At 31.5% G+C, this 15,738-nt stretch overlaps 2 protein-coding genes and 1 non-coding gene across 3 annotated transcripts; all 3 read right to left on the bottom strand.

The window, feature by feature from the left end:
- Positions 1-630: 630 nt before the first annotated feature.
- LOC133833980 (protein ALP1-like) lies at positions 631-2,123 on the bottom strand. Its single transcript, XM_062263534.1, has 3 exons — positions 1,605-2,123; positions 1,283-1,511; positions 631-1,204 (listed from the first exon to the last, which is right to left on the bottom strand). The coding sequence occupies exons 1-3, from the start codon at positions 2,121-2,123 to the stop codon at positions 681-683; spliced, it is 1,272 nt and encodes a 423-aa protein (XP_062119518.1). The 3' UTR covers positions 631-680.
- On the bottom strand, positions 2,083-3,519 carry LOC133832901 (uncharacterized protein At2g29880-like). Its single transcript, XM_062263179.1, has 3 exons — positions 3,468-3,519; positions 2,998-3,321; positions 2,083-2,904 (listed from the first exon to the last, which is right to left on the bottom strand). Exons 2-3 carry the CDS (start codon positions 3,319-3,321, stop codon positions 2,281-2,283), a joined length of 948 nt encoding a protein of 315 aa, XP_062119163.1. The 5' UTR covers positions 3,468-3,519; the 3' UTR covers positions 2,083-2,280.
- A 3,762-nt stretch (positions 3,520-7,281) lies between these two features.
- On the bottom strand, positions 7,282-7,354 carry TRNAR-CCU (transfer RNA arginine (anticodon CCU)). The gene has a single exon. It is a non-coding gene; the product is annotated as a tRNA-Arg (tRNA).
- Between the last annotated feature and the right edge of the window lie 8,384 nt (positions 7,355-15,738).

Raw genomic sequence — 15,738 nt, 5'->3', positions numbered from 1 at the left:
AAGATTTTATAACATTTAAATACGATAAAACATATGCAAAATCATAGCTTATCTAAAATAATAAATCAAACAGTATCCAAACACTCATACCACTTAATACCATTTATACCTAAATGTAGCAGTATATACGTTTAATTGTTAGTTATTAATTAATATAAAAACAAATATCTGGTATTATAAAATAAAGAATTAATAAAAATAAGGTATATATATGAAAGATTTGAAATCATACGTTATTACTATAATTAATTATTTTAAAAAACTAGTATTAGAATGTAAGGGTCTAATTGGTTCGCGATTAGAAAACTGTATTTTTGAAAAGTGGGATTCTGAAATGAAAATCTGAATTTAGTGACTGAAAACATGTTTCTGAAAATGCGATTGGTTCAATGTCAGGAAACTATTTTTGAGTTTTAAAAAACTGAATCTGTGATTGGTATTAAATTTGAAAATATAACAGAAACTGAAAACGTGATTGGTTCAGCTGAATCTGAATATTATTTTTATTTTTATATTTTATTTACATAAGTTATATAATATTAAATTTTGATTTATCTACAAATTTAATTATATTGATAAATTCAAATTTAATAATAGTGCATTCATTAAATTCATAACAATATTGCATTGTCGTTAATTTTAATTTTTTTTCTAAATTAAAGTTACATATTTTTAATTAACTAAACATTATTGTTATAACTAAGCCACATTTGTCCAGCAATGTCATCTCTAACATTTTCCATCTGAGCCATATAAGCTTGACTGAAATTAATCTGTGGTGCCTCAGAAATTCCTGCTTCATCTCCTTCTTGTTGGTTTTCTATTGTTGTATTAGATTGGCTTTCAGTTCCTTCAATATCTTCAACAGGTGTAGCATCAACTGAATATTGTTCAAACATTCTATCATTAATAGAATGCATTTTGATCCAGTTGTGGATAGTGCAACATGCTATTGGTATTCGACGTTGCTTTCCAAGCAAGTATGGAGGCATTGACTTCAAAATGGGAAACCTGGCTTTAAGAAGTCCAAAACAACGTTCAATCACATTGCGCAATGATGAGTGCCTATAATTGAATAACTCCATCGCACCTCTAGGATGGTTCCCTCTTCCTCTAAAGCGACGCAAGTGATAACGTTCACCACGATATGGTGCTAGAAACCCAGGCATATTTGGATAGCCAGAATCAACAACATAGTATTTACCTATATTAAAATCACTTATTATGAACAAGGGAATGTGAAAGAAAATTATAATGCATCAAGACAAGTGTAATTTAAGACCTGGTGGTGGCATGGGAAAGTTATCGTCTTTTCTAATTGCATCAAGAAGCACTCGAGAGTCATTGGCTATTCCTTCCCATCCAGCGTAGACATAAGTAAACATCATATTAAAGGAGCATGCAGCCATTACATTTTGTGTTACATCTACTTTTCTTCCTCTATATGCAAGTTGTTTTAGAGCTGGTGCAACTGCACTTACATGAGTACCATCAATTGCTCCAACACAATCCTACATAATAAATCAAATATATCATTACCAACTTCAATTAAATTCATATGAATTATAACAAATTTTTTATTAAAATTAATAAATAAAATTTACCTTAAACCATGGGAAATACTTCGAATTATTTTGAATTTCTGCTTGCACATTATTAAAGTGAAGAGGCCTTATTACTTCATTTCCTAAATAACACAATGCATCTAGCACTCTACCAAACTGACGACAAACAGTTTCTACCGAATGTTGATATCTTTCGGCCACAGTCCTAACTTGTTGGTTGTGTGTTACTATCCATAGAAACATGACAACAGCTTCTTCAACACTAATTACCCTGTCATGTTCTATGACTTCCATTTCAACTAATCGACGACATAAAGATCTAAAAGTATTAACGTCCATTCTAATTGTGTAAAACAATCTATCAGGATGTCCATTTAGCAGCTCAAGTAAATATTGACGTCCAGACATATTTGAAGTGCGTAGTGGTCGTCTAATCTGTTGAGATTTTTGCATCTCATGTATTCGATTAGCCATGAGAACTTGACCAATTAATTCCTCGCTTGATGAAGACGAAGTATCACCAAATAATATTTCAAACTCCTCATCTGAATCATCCATCTTAGGTACCTAATTATGACAATAATAAAAGTTCAATCACGACAATAAACACCAAGTCAAGTTCATTACACATTATCTAAGATAAAGTCATAACAGACAAAGTTCATGGTTTGGTAGTTCATAACAGACAAAGTCATAATAAATAAACAATATTAAATCACTCCAACAATGAATCAAGATAAGCACGTCGACACTCCTCATTCATTCTCATGAATATTCCGCGCCATTCTGGGGTTGCTACAAACTCATGCAACGCTTTGAGGTATATTTTGTTATCCAGATCTGGAATACCATCAAGAATGCTTTGACAATCTTCCACATTGTAAGAATTAGTGACATTGCTGGTTTCCTCACTAATTCTTTTTTCTCTCGATTCATAATACTTACGCATAGTCTCACTCCGTGTTAATGATGCCTCAGTCTTAGCAGAAATACTTTTTGCAAGTTCTCCCATCACTTGGTCGAAGGCAGAATTAGCCCCTTTGTTCTTTTTCTCTTTTGGTTTTGGCGCATCTGGTGGAGCAGAAGTAGCTCGACGACGTACACCAGTAACTTCTTCTTCCTCTCCATAATTATCACCATCAAATTCAAGATCAATATCAACATGTGCTCCAGTGCCAAAAAAATGACGCTCTTGTTGGCGTTCCTCAACTGAAGAAGGCGGAAGTTGAGTGGAGGCATAACTCATACCACCAGTGGCTGTTGTATTATTGAATATTTCTCCAAGCATCTCATAATGTTGCAATCCTTTTTTTCGAAATCTCTTGGCATTTGGATATTTCTACAAAAATCCAAAAACACACAACATTACTACATAACATGAATTTAGAATAATCAAGTAATCAACAACACAATTATAGTATAAGTCTATTACCTTTAGATAAGTGTCCCATACTTCATCACTTGCTGTAACAGCTTTTGTTTGAGTATCCCATCCCATACCAGTTTGTTCCAAAAGATGAGAAAATTCTCGATGTGCCTTTCTCAACCGATTGAATTTGGATTTCAATTGAGGCGTTTTATATCTTTTTCCAAAAGAATTAAATATGTCATTTTCTATTTTTAGCCATCCTTTTTTGTCCAAGGTTGTTGTTTGTAATCCTTTTTTAGCCTCTTCATACAAAAGACCAATATAATGTGATTCAATAGCCTCAGGCCAAGAAGCATGATCGTCAATGTCTACATTCTTCGCATCCATCTAATCATAATTTTAACTATCACAATCTATGTCTTCATAAATAATGCTTCTTTTAAATTTAGTAGCTCAAGTTTTCGAAATCAAACATTCAAATCAAAGAATTCCAAGATGTAAAGAAAGTAGAGAGAGTGAGAAAAAGAGCTCACCTCAGATGTTGCAGATTGAGAGCAAATGGACTGTAATGGTGTGATGGTGGTGTGATCGGCTGCTACTTCAAACAAAAGATGATGAGTATTTAATCAGGGACTCAGGACTCAGAACAACTTTTCATTAAACAATTTTTTAGTAGCTTTTGAGTATTTAAACAAGAAACCAAATTTCAAACTATTGAAAGGAAACTAATCAACATCCAATAGAGACTTTTATTAAACAGCCTACGCTCAGAGTTTGTTAGCCAAGCAGACTTGCTTTATGGCTTTGGGCTGCCTTATAATTGGAAATGAGTCCCAGATGTTATATCATATAATCTAAACTATCTTTCTACTCACAAAAGCTTCTCACATTCTTCAAAGCATTTTAGACAACAAAGATTATTTTGAGTTCATGTATTATGTCATGCAATGTGAAGAAAATTTTGCAACAAAATACTTTATTATTACCCACCTATTCTAGCTGCTTTCCAAAAGAATCCCCGGAACCTGCCAAAAAGAAAAGTTGATAAGAACACAGCAGGATTGAAATAATAATTCATAAGTTTACACCATATTACACAAAGAAAGAAATCAGAAAATTTGTTATTACTATCTTTTGAACATCTAACTCTGTCTGTATTTCTTGGTTTTCTTGTAAATTATTTTTCATGAAATGTCCAATGTAATAGAAAGGCTGTTAATTTTTAGAAGTTAGTGCAGAAGAATATTACCAGGAATAATGTGTTTAAAGAAAAAAGTAAAGGAACTAATGACAAGTATATATGAACATTTGTAACTGAACTTTATGCTTGGACTAATGATATGTGTATCAAACTAAACCTACTATCTTTGGAAGACAAGACAGAAAAGGATATTACTAGCTAGGTTCTCCTAAGACAAGACAGAAATCATAATATCCTCAGTCCATATAAATTTTGACATGGGGAAAATCCTGAATCAGCCAATTCTAGAACATTGGACTTTATAAACAAAGAAATAACACCATCACCTCCACCATAGTAAAGTGTATGCTCTGCAACTCAATGTTTGAAAAACAATTTAGATATATACAAATTATCGGCATATATATAGATTGAATTTGTGAATAAGAATTTCTCTACATTTATGCAAATTAAGAAGAAACAGTTACAAAAATTTACTATGGTCATCTTTGTTCCACTGTTTTGCTGTCTAATATATTGTGTTCCCTGTCTTTGGAGAGGTTTAGAGACTATATAACACCTCTATTCCACATGTTGTATCTCAATTCATATTGTAAGTTTTATTATTGTTTATTTATTTATTATATAATGTATTTTCCATCTATAATCATTTTGCCCATATAAAAATGTTGTATCTATTACTTTCTCTTCATTTTAGATTTTTTTCTTCTTCTCATAATTGTTGGATATGGTTTACTTAAAAAAAAAGATCTTATGAGAATTACCCAATATTATGAATGTAATTCAGTATATTAATTACAAGTTTTATTTGCTGCATCTAGCAAATTTGGTCAAGACCCATAAATTTGTTCACTGCAACCAAAAAAAACACAATAAATGCATTCCTAAATACCCAGACAAGATTATCTAATCACACCAAGTTACTCACAAATTATAATCTCACAAAAGCTAGAGCAGCCATTAGAGAAGAGAACTCACACCCTTAATTTTAAGAAATCAAAACTGAACACTGAAGATAATGACATTCCAATTTTACAAGAAAGCAACCATTGAAGGACTCAAAATTAATTTATGAAAAACTTCTTACTCTAGAATTGCAACTGAATAAAAATCCTATTCCTAAGATGCTTATTTGGTGAAAGCCCACAATAAAAACCAAGATTGCCAAATCAAAATTAAAGGCAAGAGAGAGCTTTTAGACTTGCATTTAAAAATTTCACCTAATTGTCAAATTTGACCAAACAAGAGCACAAACCATAATTCAAGTCCATTAACCAAATATGCAAGCAAGAGAATTGAATAAAGATATGGAAATATAAAAATAGAATCAAACAATATTATATATATTGCTTCTGATTCTCTTTTGCGTGTATAATGACTCCTTTATTATTTTTTAGTTTCTTGAAACGTCTCAACATTTGCAATAAGCAGTTGTAAATTCTCTCATTTTCTGTCATCAAGATCTCTGTTCACACAGTTGTAAAGTTAAATCTCTACTGCCATTGTAATCTCCAAAGGTAGTTGTTCAGTTTTCTGCAATTTATCTATGAAGTTTTCTTGTTTTGTGACTGTTCTTGTTTGGTAATAGTTTGATCACCACAAAGTGTATGATTATAAAAAAAAAATTTCTTCAAAAAAAAGAAGAGAAGATATTAATGTTTTAACTGAGAATTAAGATACACACATATGTATACAAAAATGGTGAAGAAAACTTTATTCAACTGATTATTAAACATTAAGCCTACAATGAAATAAAGACTTTCAGCATGAGAAAATTAGAGAAAAGTATAGAATCAAAAGAAACAAAAAAGCATTAGAGCTTTTGGATTAAAGTGTAACATTAAAATTACTCAAGTTGATATTGAGCCATAGTGATTTAAAGCATATAAATTTCTATTCAATATACTATACATTATGTCTCTAAGGCATTTTCCCAAACATGTGGAGTGCACTGTTTCTTTCTTCTTAAACCAGCAGCATTGTTGCATAAAATTACTCCAAAAAAATTCCAACTATAATGAGCAGTACTAAATGTAGAATCCAATTGACATTATTCCAAAATATAAAAAATAAGAAGAAAACTCAGCATTTGATGCAACACATACTACAATCTTCTAATTATACATCTTTCAAGACATAAAGAAAAGCAAACTATAATAACATTAACTCACTCTCTGTTCCTTCTTCAATCAGTGGTGTGTCCAAATGAGGTGAAGCCCAATATAAAGAGTCTTTCAACTTAGATTTGTCTTCCAAGCTTTCGAAAGTCTTGACCTTCAGGTGCTTAAGGTTTGTCAATGGTTGATGACTTCTTCTTTTAAACTCTACAGGGAAGAGGAAAACCTTAATACATAGTAAACAGAATCAATTAGCTAGCATTGACCATGACCATGCCAAACTCTACAATCTTATAAAGAAAAAGAGGCTAGAAATCAAGTCTAATTAAATTAAGCATATTACACCAAGTATAAGTTCCTATGACCATATCACAAGAGAATAAGCAATTGAAAATTTTGATGTACTAATGGTCGATGGGTATCGAAAATGTATAAACTACTAACTGAAAAACAAGAAACATACAGTATAAAAAGAATAAAAGCTTGTGAAAACAATGAAAGAATTATTGTACCTGTTCTGGCTGAGCTTCTAGGCTTTAGAACAAATTTCACATCACTAAAACGATAAACTCTCAAAAATAAATATATATATATATATATAAACATTCAAACCAGTTTTAGAGATACCTTATGTGGCTGATGGTAGATGTGAAGTTGGAGTGGATCAGGCGTTGTTAGGAGGGGCAACGAATCACCATTGATGAGAGAGAGATGAAGAAGCTCTGTCTTTTGCAAATGGTGGAGGGGACCAGAGATGGATTTTGTTTTTAGGGTTTTTAGGAAGAAATTTCACAAAATGAAGAAAACGGGATTTATTCGTTTTCTATTTTATAACATAAAGTCCAAATATAAATTTTGGATCTGGTTTTGAAAAACTAGCTACCAATCAATTATTTTCATGGGCCCACAGTTTTCTAATTCATAAAGTTATACCCAAAATCTATACCAATCAGACCCTAAATTTCCCTCAAAAGCCCAATTTTTGTGTTGATTAAAATATGAACCACCCTAGTAGGGGTTTTAGAAAAACGCGCCAGGTAGGGGTCGAACCTACGACTTTCTGCTTAGGAAACAGACGCTCTTTCCACTGAGCTACAGGCGCTTACTTGTTCGGTGTTCATTTAAAATTTATTATATATTATATTTTCTCTCTATTTTAATATCTTCTAGTTGTTGCGATTAATTCTTACGTCAAAATATTTGTGCGACAGTTAATACGACTCCATAACCATATCACCTCAATTCAATTATCCTGAATTTATAAGATTGGTACCATACATAAATGTTCTTTGCATATAAGTCTAATTCTTATTCTTTGACAATCCATATATAATTATTTTATTTCTAGTTTCGTATTATATATTATTATAATAATGATATTTTATAATCTTTGAGCTTAAATTTGAATTTATATTAATATAATTATTATATATGTCGTATTATATTAAATATTATTATAATAATGATATTTTATAGGAAAATTTGTATATATACGGTAAATAACAAAAAAAATTTAAAATTTACGGTATTTCCATTTCCTTAAAAATTTATGGTAAACTCAAAGCCCACAAGCCCAAAAACCCAATATCACATATACGGTAAACCCAGACAAAGTTTTTTGTTATACCAAAAAGGCACTGATGGAAAATCTCAGCTCAAAGGTGGCTGAGGGGAACATTTTCTATTTATACTCAGATAAAGCATTACATGCACCAATGATAAAATGACAAGTGGCCCTAGTGTTGGTAAAGCGGAGACCACCAAAACATAAAAGAATTAATACAAACAATCATATAATTAACTCAATTACAGTTAATATAAATGCTGGTAATTAGTCACTAAAACAGAGCATCGTTCTTAACACCACCCCTCAAACGAGAGGGTGAGGTTTTCACATCGAGTTTGGAGATCAAATATTGAAATCTTGCATGAGACAGTCCTTTTGTCATGCAGTCAGCAATCTGGTCTGTTGAGGGTATGTATCGAACTTCCAATTCCCTATTGAGAACTTTGTCACGAACAAAATGAATGTCTAGTTCGATGTGTTTGGTCCGAGCATGGTAAACAGTGTTTGATGCAAGAGCACTTGCACTTGTATTATCACACCAAGTAATCGGTTTTTCAGGTTGAGGAAATTTGAGTTCTCTGAGTAAGGATTTTATCCATGTTATTTCAGCACTGACATGAGCAAGAGCTCTGTATTCAGATTCGGTACTGGATCTAGATACAACTGCCTGTTTCTTAGATGACCAAGACACAAGAGTATCACCAAGATATACACAGTAACCCCCAACTGATTTCCTGTCATCAACATTACTGGCCCAATCTGCATCTGAATAACCAGTTATGTTCATTCTGTCACTGCAGCAGATGTGAAGACCCTGTGTGCGAGTTCCCTTCAAGTACCTTAGAATTCTTTTGCTGCCTTCCAATGCATATCTGTTGGTGCTCTGAGAAATTGACTGAGGAAGTTGACTGCGTAGCTTATGTCTGGCCGTGTGTGACACAAGTACTGTAATGCTCCAATGAGACTTCGATAGACTGTAGGATTTGCCATTCCCTTTCCATCAGTGATAGACAGTGACTTTCCAGTAGCTGTAGGTGTTGGACAAGGCTTCAGATGTTGCAAATTGTTCTTTTTCAGCAGATCTTCGATGTATTTGGTTTGAGTAAGGTATAGGCCTGTTTCATCTCTTACTACTTCAATTCCAAGGAAAAAGTGAAGTTCACCAAGGTCTTTTAGAGTGAAATTCTTGTTCAGTTGCTGAACAAATTCATGCAGCTTTTGACTGTTATTTCCTGTGACAATAATGTCATCCACATAGATCAATACAAGGATGATAATATTGTTGTTGATGTAAAAGAACAGGGAAGTATCAGCTTTGGAATTTTGAAAATTCCATTCAAGTAGTGTGTTCTTCAATCTGTCAAACCAAGCTCTTGGAGCTTGTTTCAGTCCATACAAGGACTTGTGCAGCTTGCATACATAATCTGGTTTTTCTGGATCCTCGAATCCCTCTGGTTGACACATGTATATGTCCTCCTCTAAATGTCCATTTAAGAAGGCATTATTAATGTCTAGTTGTCTAATGTCCCAGTTCCTTGAAGCTGCAATGCTCAGTACAATTCTCACAGTAGATGCCTTGACCACAGGATTGAAAGTTTCCCCATAATCTAACCCTGCTCTTTGATGGAAGCCTTTTGCAACCAGTCGCGCCTTATACCTCTGGAATGAGCCATCAGCATTTCTTTTTATTCTTAGCACCCATTTGCATCCAATCAAATTGTAATCATCATGTCTAGGAACAAGAGTGTAAGTTTTATTTGCCTTTAGAGCTTTAATCTCATCTCCCATAGCTTTACTCCATCCACTATGTTTTAGTGCCTCTGTAATGCTGCTTGGTTCTTCATATATTGGGGTCCACTTCGATTCACAGAGGTAAGTCTTTGGTTTAAAAATTCCAGCTCTTGCTCTGGTAATCATAGGGTGTGAGGGAGCTTTGTTAGATGCTGCCACATCAATTGAGACATCTGTTGTACTAACAGTAACGTCATTTCTGGTGGGGTCTTCAGAATTTTCTTCATTGCGTGATACATCAGTGGCTGCTTCAGGAAGAACAACTCCATGATCAAGTGCATCAAAAACTGAACAGTATGAATTAGGATCACTAACCTCTTGTTGAGAAGGTGCTGTTGCTGGAGATGATTCAGGAGATGCTTGAGATGGTACTGGAGTGGTTTTGTCTTGTGTCACTGTACTGAAGGGTCTTAAGTGTATATTGGGAAGTTGTGACCATGATTCATTTTGAATGACCAATTGTTTCTCAGGTGCAAAAGTATTTAGAAAACCGGTTTCAAATGGGAATTCTTTTTCATTGAATACAACATTTCTAGATATGTAGATTCGACCAGTGGTGCTCAAGCATTTATATCCTCTGTAAGACTCATTGTAACCCAAGTTGACACATCTTAATGAATGAAACTGAAATTTATGATTTTGGTAGGGTCTTATGCACGGGTAACAGGCAGCACCAAAAGTTTTGAGTTGTTTGTAATCTGGTTTTCTGCAATAAAGTGTTTCAAATGGAGATTTTCCATTAAGGATAGGAGTTGGGAGTCTGTTTATTAGGTACACAGAAGTTTGGAATGCATCGACCCAATATTTGAGTGGCATTTTAGCTTGAGCAAGAAGAGTTAACCCCATTTCCACTATGTGCCTGTGCTTCCTTTCAGCTCTACCATTTTGAGCTGAAGTGTGTGGACAAGAGTGCTGAAAATGAATGCCATTAGTTTTAACAAGATTTTCAAACACTTGATATTCACCACCCCAATCACATTTGATACTCTTGATTTTTGTTTCAAATTGATTTTCAACAAAGGCTTTAAAAACAGTGAAGGCATTGAGTGCATCTGATTTGTGTTTCAAGGGATATAACCATGTGTATCTACTGAAATCATCAATGAAGTGTATATAGAACTTGAAATTTGTATTGGATGCAATTGGGGCAGGTCCCCACAGGTCAATATGGATCAATTCAAGCACCTTGGAAGCTCTATAGGTAGACAATTTAAAAGGTAAGGCATGTGACTTGCCAAACTGACAAGCTTCACAAAAAATTTCTATTTCATTTTTGGAAATTTTTACATTGTTGGAATCACAGACAAGTTTAAGAATTCTAGAGGATGGATGACCTAGACGCCTATGCCAAACATCTTTCTTGGAAACTTGAAAATTGGTTGACTGAGCAACACTTGATTTTGACAGATTTGAAACACCTGAAAAATACTGAGATTGTGTTGGATTACAACCAGAGTTGTTGAGTGATGATTTGAACTGGTAGAGACCATCTCTAAGCACTCCTTCCAGCAGCACCTTCTTTGTGATTTTGTCCTTCACAAAACAACAGCCAGAGTGAAATTCGACAAACACATCATTATCTGAGGTTAAACTTGATACACTAATCAAATTCTTAGCAATTTTTGGAACTAGCAGCATATTATTTAGCAACAGTGATCTAGACACATTATTAGTGTTCAATTTTCCAGTACCAAGATAAGAAATGTTCAGTTGATTACCATCACCTATAATCAGTTTTTCCTTACCACCATAATCATGTTTCTGCGCCATGTTGTTCTCATCTGCAGTCACATGATTGCTAGCTCCACTGTCCACAAACCATGCTTCACTATCAACAACTTCTGGTGAAGCAATGTATGCTGCTGCTGCTTGCTGATTCTGTTTCTGGTTTGCATGATTGTCAGCTTTAGGATCAGTCCCCATATATGACTCATCGTACCTATTATAGCAGATTACTGCTGAATGACCATAACGACCGCAAACCTGACAAGTAGGTTTGGGCCCATTGAATCGACCACCACGAACTCTTCCACTGTTGTTTCCACCACCTCGAGAATAGTTGCTGCGACCACCGCTTGGATTGTTCTGACTTGAGTGATAGTTGCTGCTTCCACGTCCACGACCACCAAAGTTAGATCGATTTGCCAGATTTGCATTTGGAGAGGTAAGCGAGTGACCAGATTTGATGTTGCTGTTAATACTCAAATTTTGGAGACGCTCCATTTTGTTGTCAAAGGCAAGTAAGATGCCCTGTAGCTCTTGCCAGGTGGTTGAGGTACGAGCCTCAATTTGCAGCACAATAGGCAAATACTCAATGTCCAATCCAGATGTTACATTAGCTATGAGTTGGCTCTCTGGATAAGGTTCCCCTGCTAATGCCAGTGAATCTGACCAGCTCTTCTTCTGCTTCAAATACTCCTCCATCGATGTTGAGCCTTTCCGGGTTGTTTGGATCAGTGTCCGTGTCTCGTCCATTTTGGATTTTGAATTAGCTCCATACAGATTTTCGAGAGCTTTCCACAGTGCAGCAGCCGATTCACATCCCATAACTTCAGTTGCTATTCCCTCAGTCATTGAACTGTACAACCAACCCATCAATAACTGGTCACCCACGATCCAATTGTCGAAGTCTGGATTGATGGTTACTCCAAAGCCTGGTTCACCTTCTACTGTCGTTGAAGCAGGTACATATTCTGGAGGACATGGTCGGGTACCATTCACAAAACCATCCAGACTATGGCCTCGGATTACAGTCAATACCATGGTTTTCCAAAGTACATAGCTCTTCCGATCAAGCTTCAGGGGGAATGGTTGATTGAGTGTGTTAAACGGCTGAGTGAAATTTTGTGGGGTCAGGACCGACGAGCTTGCAGCACCTGCTGCAGCCGTGGTGGTGGCTTGAGGAGTCTGAGAGTGTGAGGACATGGGTACAGAGCGAACCTAGCTCTGATACCAAGACAAAGTTTTCTGTTATACCAAAAAGGCAGTGATGGAAAATCTCAGCTCAAAGGTGGTTGAGGGGAACATTTTCTATTTATACTCAGATAAAGCATTACATGCACCAATGATAAAATGACAAGTGACCCTAGTGTTGGTAAAGCAGAGACCACCAAAACAGAAAAGAATTAATACAAACAATCATATAATTAACTCAATTACAGTTAATATAAATGCTGGTAATTAGTCACTAAAACAGAGCATCGTTCTTAACAAACCCCAACCCATTCTCGTAACATGTTGTCTTCATTCCCGTTGCAGAGATCTCCAAAACATCCAAACATCCGAAAAGCCATAAGCAAAATCAAAAACGGATTCAAGAGCTTACGAATTCATGAAGTCTAGGCAAAATCTGAATTTTTCTACTCCAAACTACTGCAAAATTTCTGAAATGATGTGTCTACGAAAATAACTCCATGACAAAATTAAATGTTCTTTGCATGTAAGTCTAATTCTTATTCTTCAACAATCTATATATAATTATATTTATACTAGGTAGAAGCAACGTGAAATGTACGTTTGCTTAGTTTTAAAGTTGTAAACATGCTTATTCAAACATGTATTTATTTTTATTATATATTTTTTAATTATCATATAAATTTTAAATAAATAAACAATATCATAAAAATAAATAAAAGATGTTTAGTATAATGTATAACATAAATGTATTAAAAATATTAGGGCAAAACATTGTTTATAATTTTAATAAAAAATGTTGATTCATTTTTTTTAATAAATATGTATATATATAATAGAATGAATTACAGTTCTATAGTATATATAAATATCTATATGAATAATTTGGACATCTAAACACAACATTAATATGTATATATATATTTACATGACTACATGACATATATATAAATTACAATAGATTTTAAAACGAAATTAATAATAGAATAAAATAATAATAGAAAAAGTTAGTGTAAAGTAATATAGATGTATCAACTATTTTTAGTTTCTAATGTATCTCGCAATATCCTTTGATAAATTTGATGACGAATAAAAATAACTCCAATCACTTGATAAAAAACAAACTAACACACATATTTATAAGATAAAAAAATGATATGTATGGTTTATTATTTTTAAATAAATATGATTTAATTATTTAAATTATCATAAAATATCTTTAAAAAAATCTTATTTTAATTAATTTATTTTTGTTTATGTGTGTTCTAATTTTTGAATTTGGCAGTGACAACAAGAGATTATATATTATATCTTTAATATAATATTAATATTATACGTGAATTTTAAATTTATGTTTGTTGCTATTTTTTATTTTATTTTATTTTTTAAAAGAACTTTATTGCTAGTTGATAGTAGAATATTATATTATATGTTTAATATGATATTATTCTAATAGGTAAAGTTTAAGTTTAATTAAATTTTATTTAAGTTATAAAACATATGTTAATATTAAATAATAAACCATATGTATATACATACGACACTAAAATTATATATAATAATTAATAAACTTAACGTTTTTGTTAAGTTTACTGTTATTTGGATTTTATTATATATATTAATTATACTAATATGATATTAATAGTATATACATGGATTTTAATTAAATTTAAGTTTGTTGCTAGTTTTTTTTTAAAGAAGTTTGTTGTTAGTTGATAGTAGATTATATTATATTATATTATATATTTAATATGATATTATTATAATATGGGAAGTTTAATTAAATTTTATTTAAGTTATAAAATAAATGATTTTATTATTTTTAAATAATTATTATCATAAAATATTTAAAAAAATATCTCATTTTAATTAATTTTATTTGAGTTTATGTCATGTTTACAATTTACCTTTAAATATAAGAATATTCTATTAAAATTAATGGAAAAAATAAATAAAAAATGCTTTAAATAAAAAATTTCCCTTACCTACACAAACAACGTAATAATAATATTTTATAATATTTAAATTCATATTAATATAATTAGTAAAAAAAATAGAATTATATATTATTATCATAATATTTTATAACATAAAAAATATTTTATAACATTTAAATTTATATTAATATAGTTATTAATTATCTAGTTTTGTATTATATATTATTATAATAATAATATTTTATAACATTTGAATTTGAATTTGAATTTGAATTTATATTAATATAATTATTATATAAGTAGTCTTATATTAAATATTATTATAATAATAATATTTTATAATATTTAAACTTATATTAATATAATTGATAAGTATATATTTTCAGTTAGTTTTAAAAGTATATTCTGTTAAATATTTAGAATATTCCGTCAAAGTTAACAAAACAAATCGTTAAACCAAAAAAAATTGTTATCTACACACTTATTATATATATTATTTATATATATATATATTAGATACAAACAGCGTGCAATACACGTTTGCATGGTTTTGTTTATATAATTTATTAATTATATTTATTAGATTTATATCATTGTCATATAAATTTCAAATAAATAAATAATATTATATATAAAAGAATGACATAAACATATTAAATGAAAAATTAAACCAAAACACTATATTTTTAAAAATATATATATAATATGATAACATTTTTAAGCATAAATAATATTTTTTTTAATAAAATTAAAATTATGTATTATAATATTTAAATTTACATTGATATAAGTATTATTGTATTAAATATTATTATAATAATAACATTTTACAATATTTGAATTCATATTAATTTAATTAGTAAAAAATTAGGATTATATATTATTATCATAATAATATTTTATAACATTTAAATTTATATTAATATAATTATTAAATATCTAGTCTTGTATTATATATTATGGGAACGACTACAACGCATCCCATTTTTTTGCAATACCAGTGCATCCTTTTTTTATTTTCGGCACCTGGATAGATATAATCCCAAATTTTTTTATATGACGATGTATATTATAGCTATCTAGAATATCCTACAAATTTTCAAGAAATTCTGAATAGTTTACGAAGCCGAAAACAAGGTTCAAACTGTCAAATTTTATACGGGTACACAAAAAAACAGGCATGCGTGCAACAAACAGTTTAGACCATGTTTTCAATACCATGATTTATTCAGAATTTCTTGAAAATTTGTAGGATGTTCTGGATAGCTATAATGTACA

Source organism: Humulus lupulus, chromosome 1, assembly GCF_963169125.1.
Source record: "Humulus lupulus chromosome 1, drHumLupu1.1, whole genome shotgun sequence".
In the NCBI taxonomy this organism is placed as follows: domain Eukaryota; kingdom Viridiplantae; phylum Streptophyta; class Magnoliopsida; order Rosales; family Cannabaceae; genus Humulus; species Humulus lupulus.
This window is presented reverse-complemented; position numbering and strand designations above follow the sequence as displayed.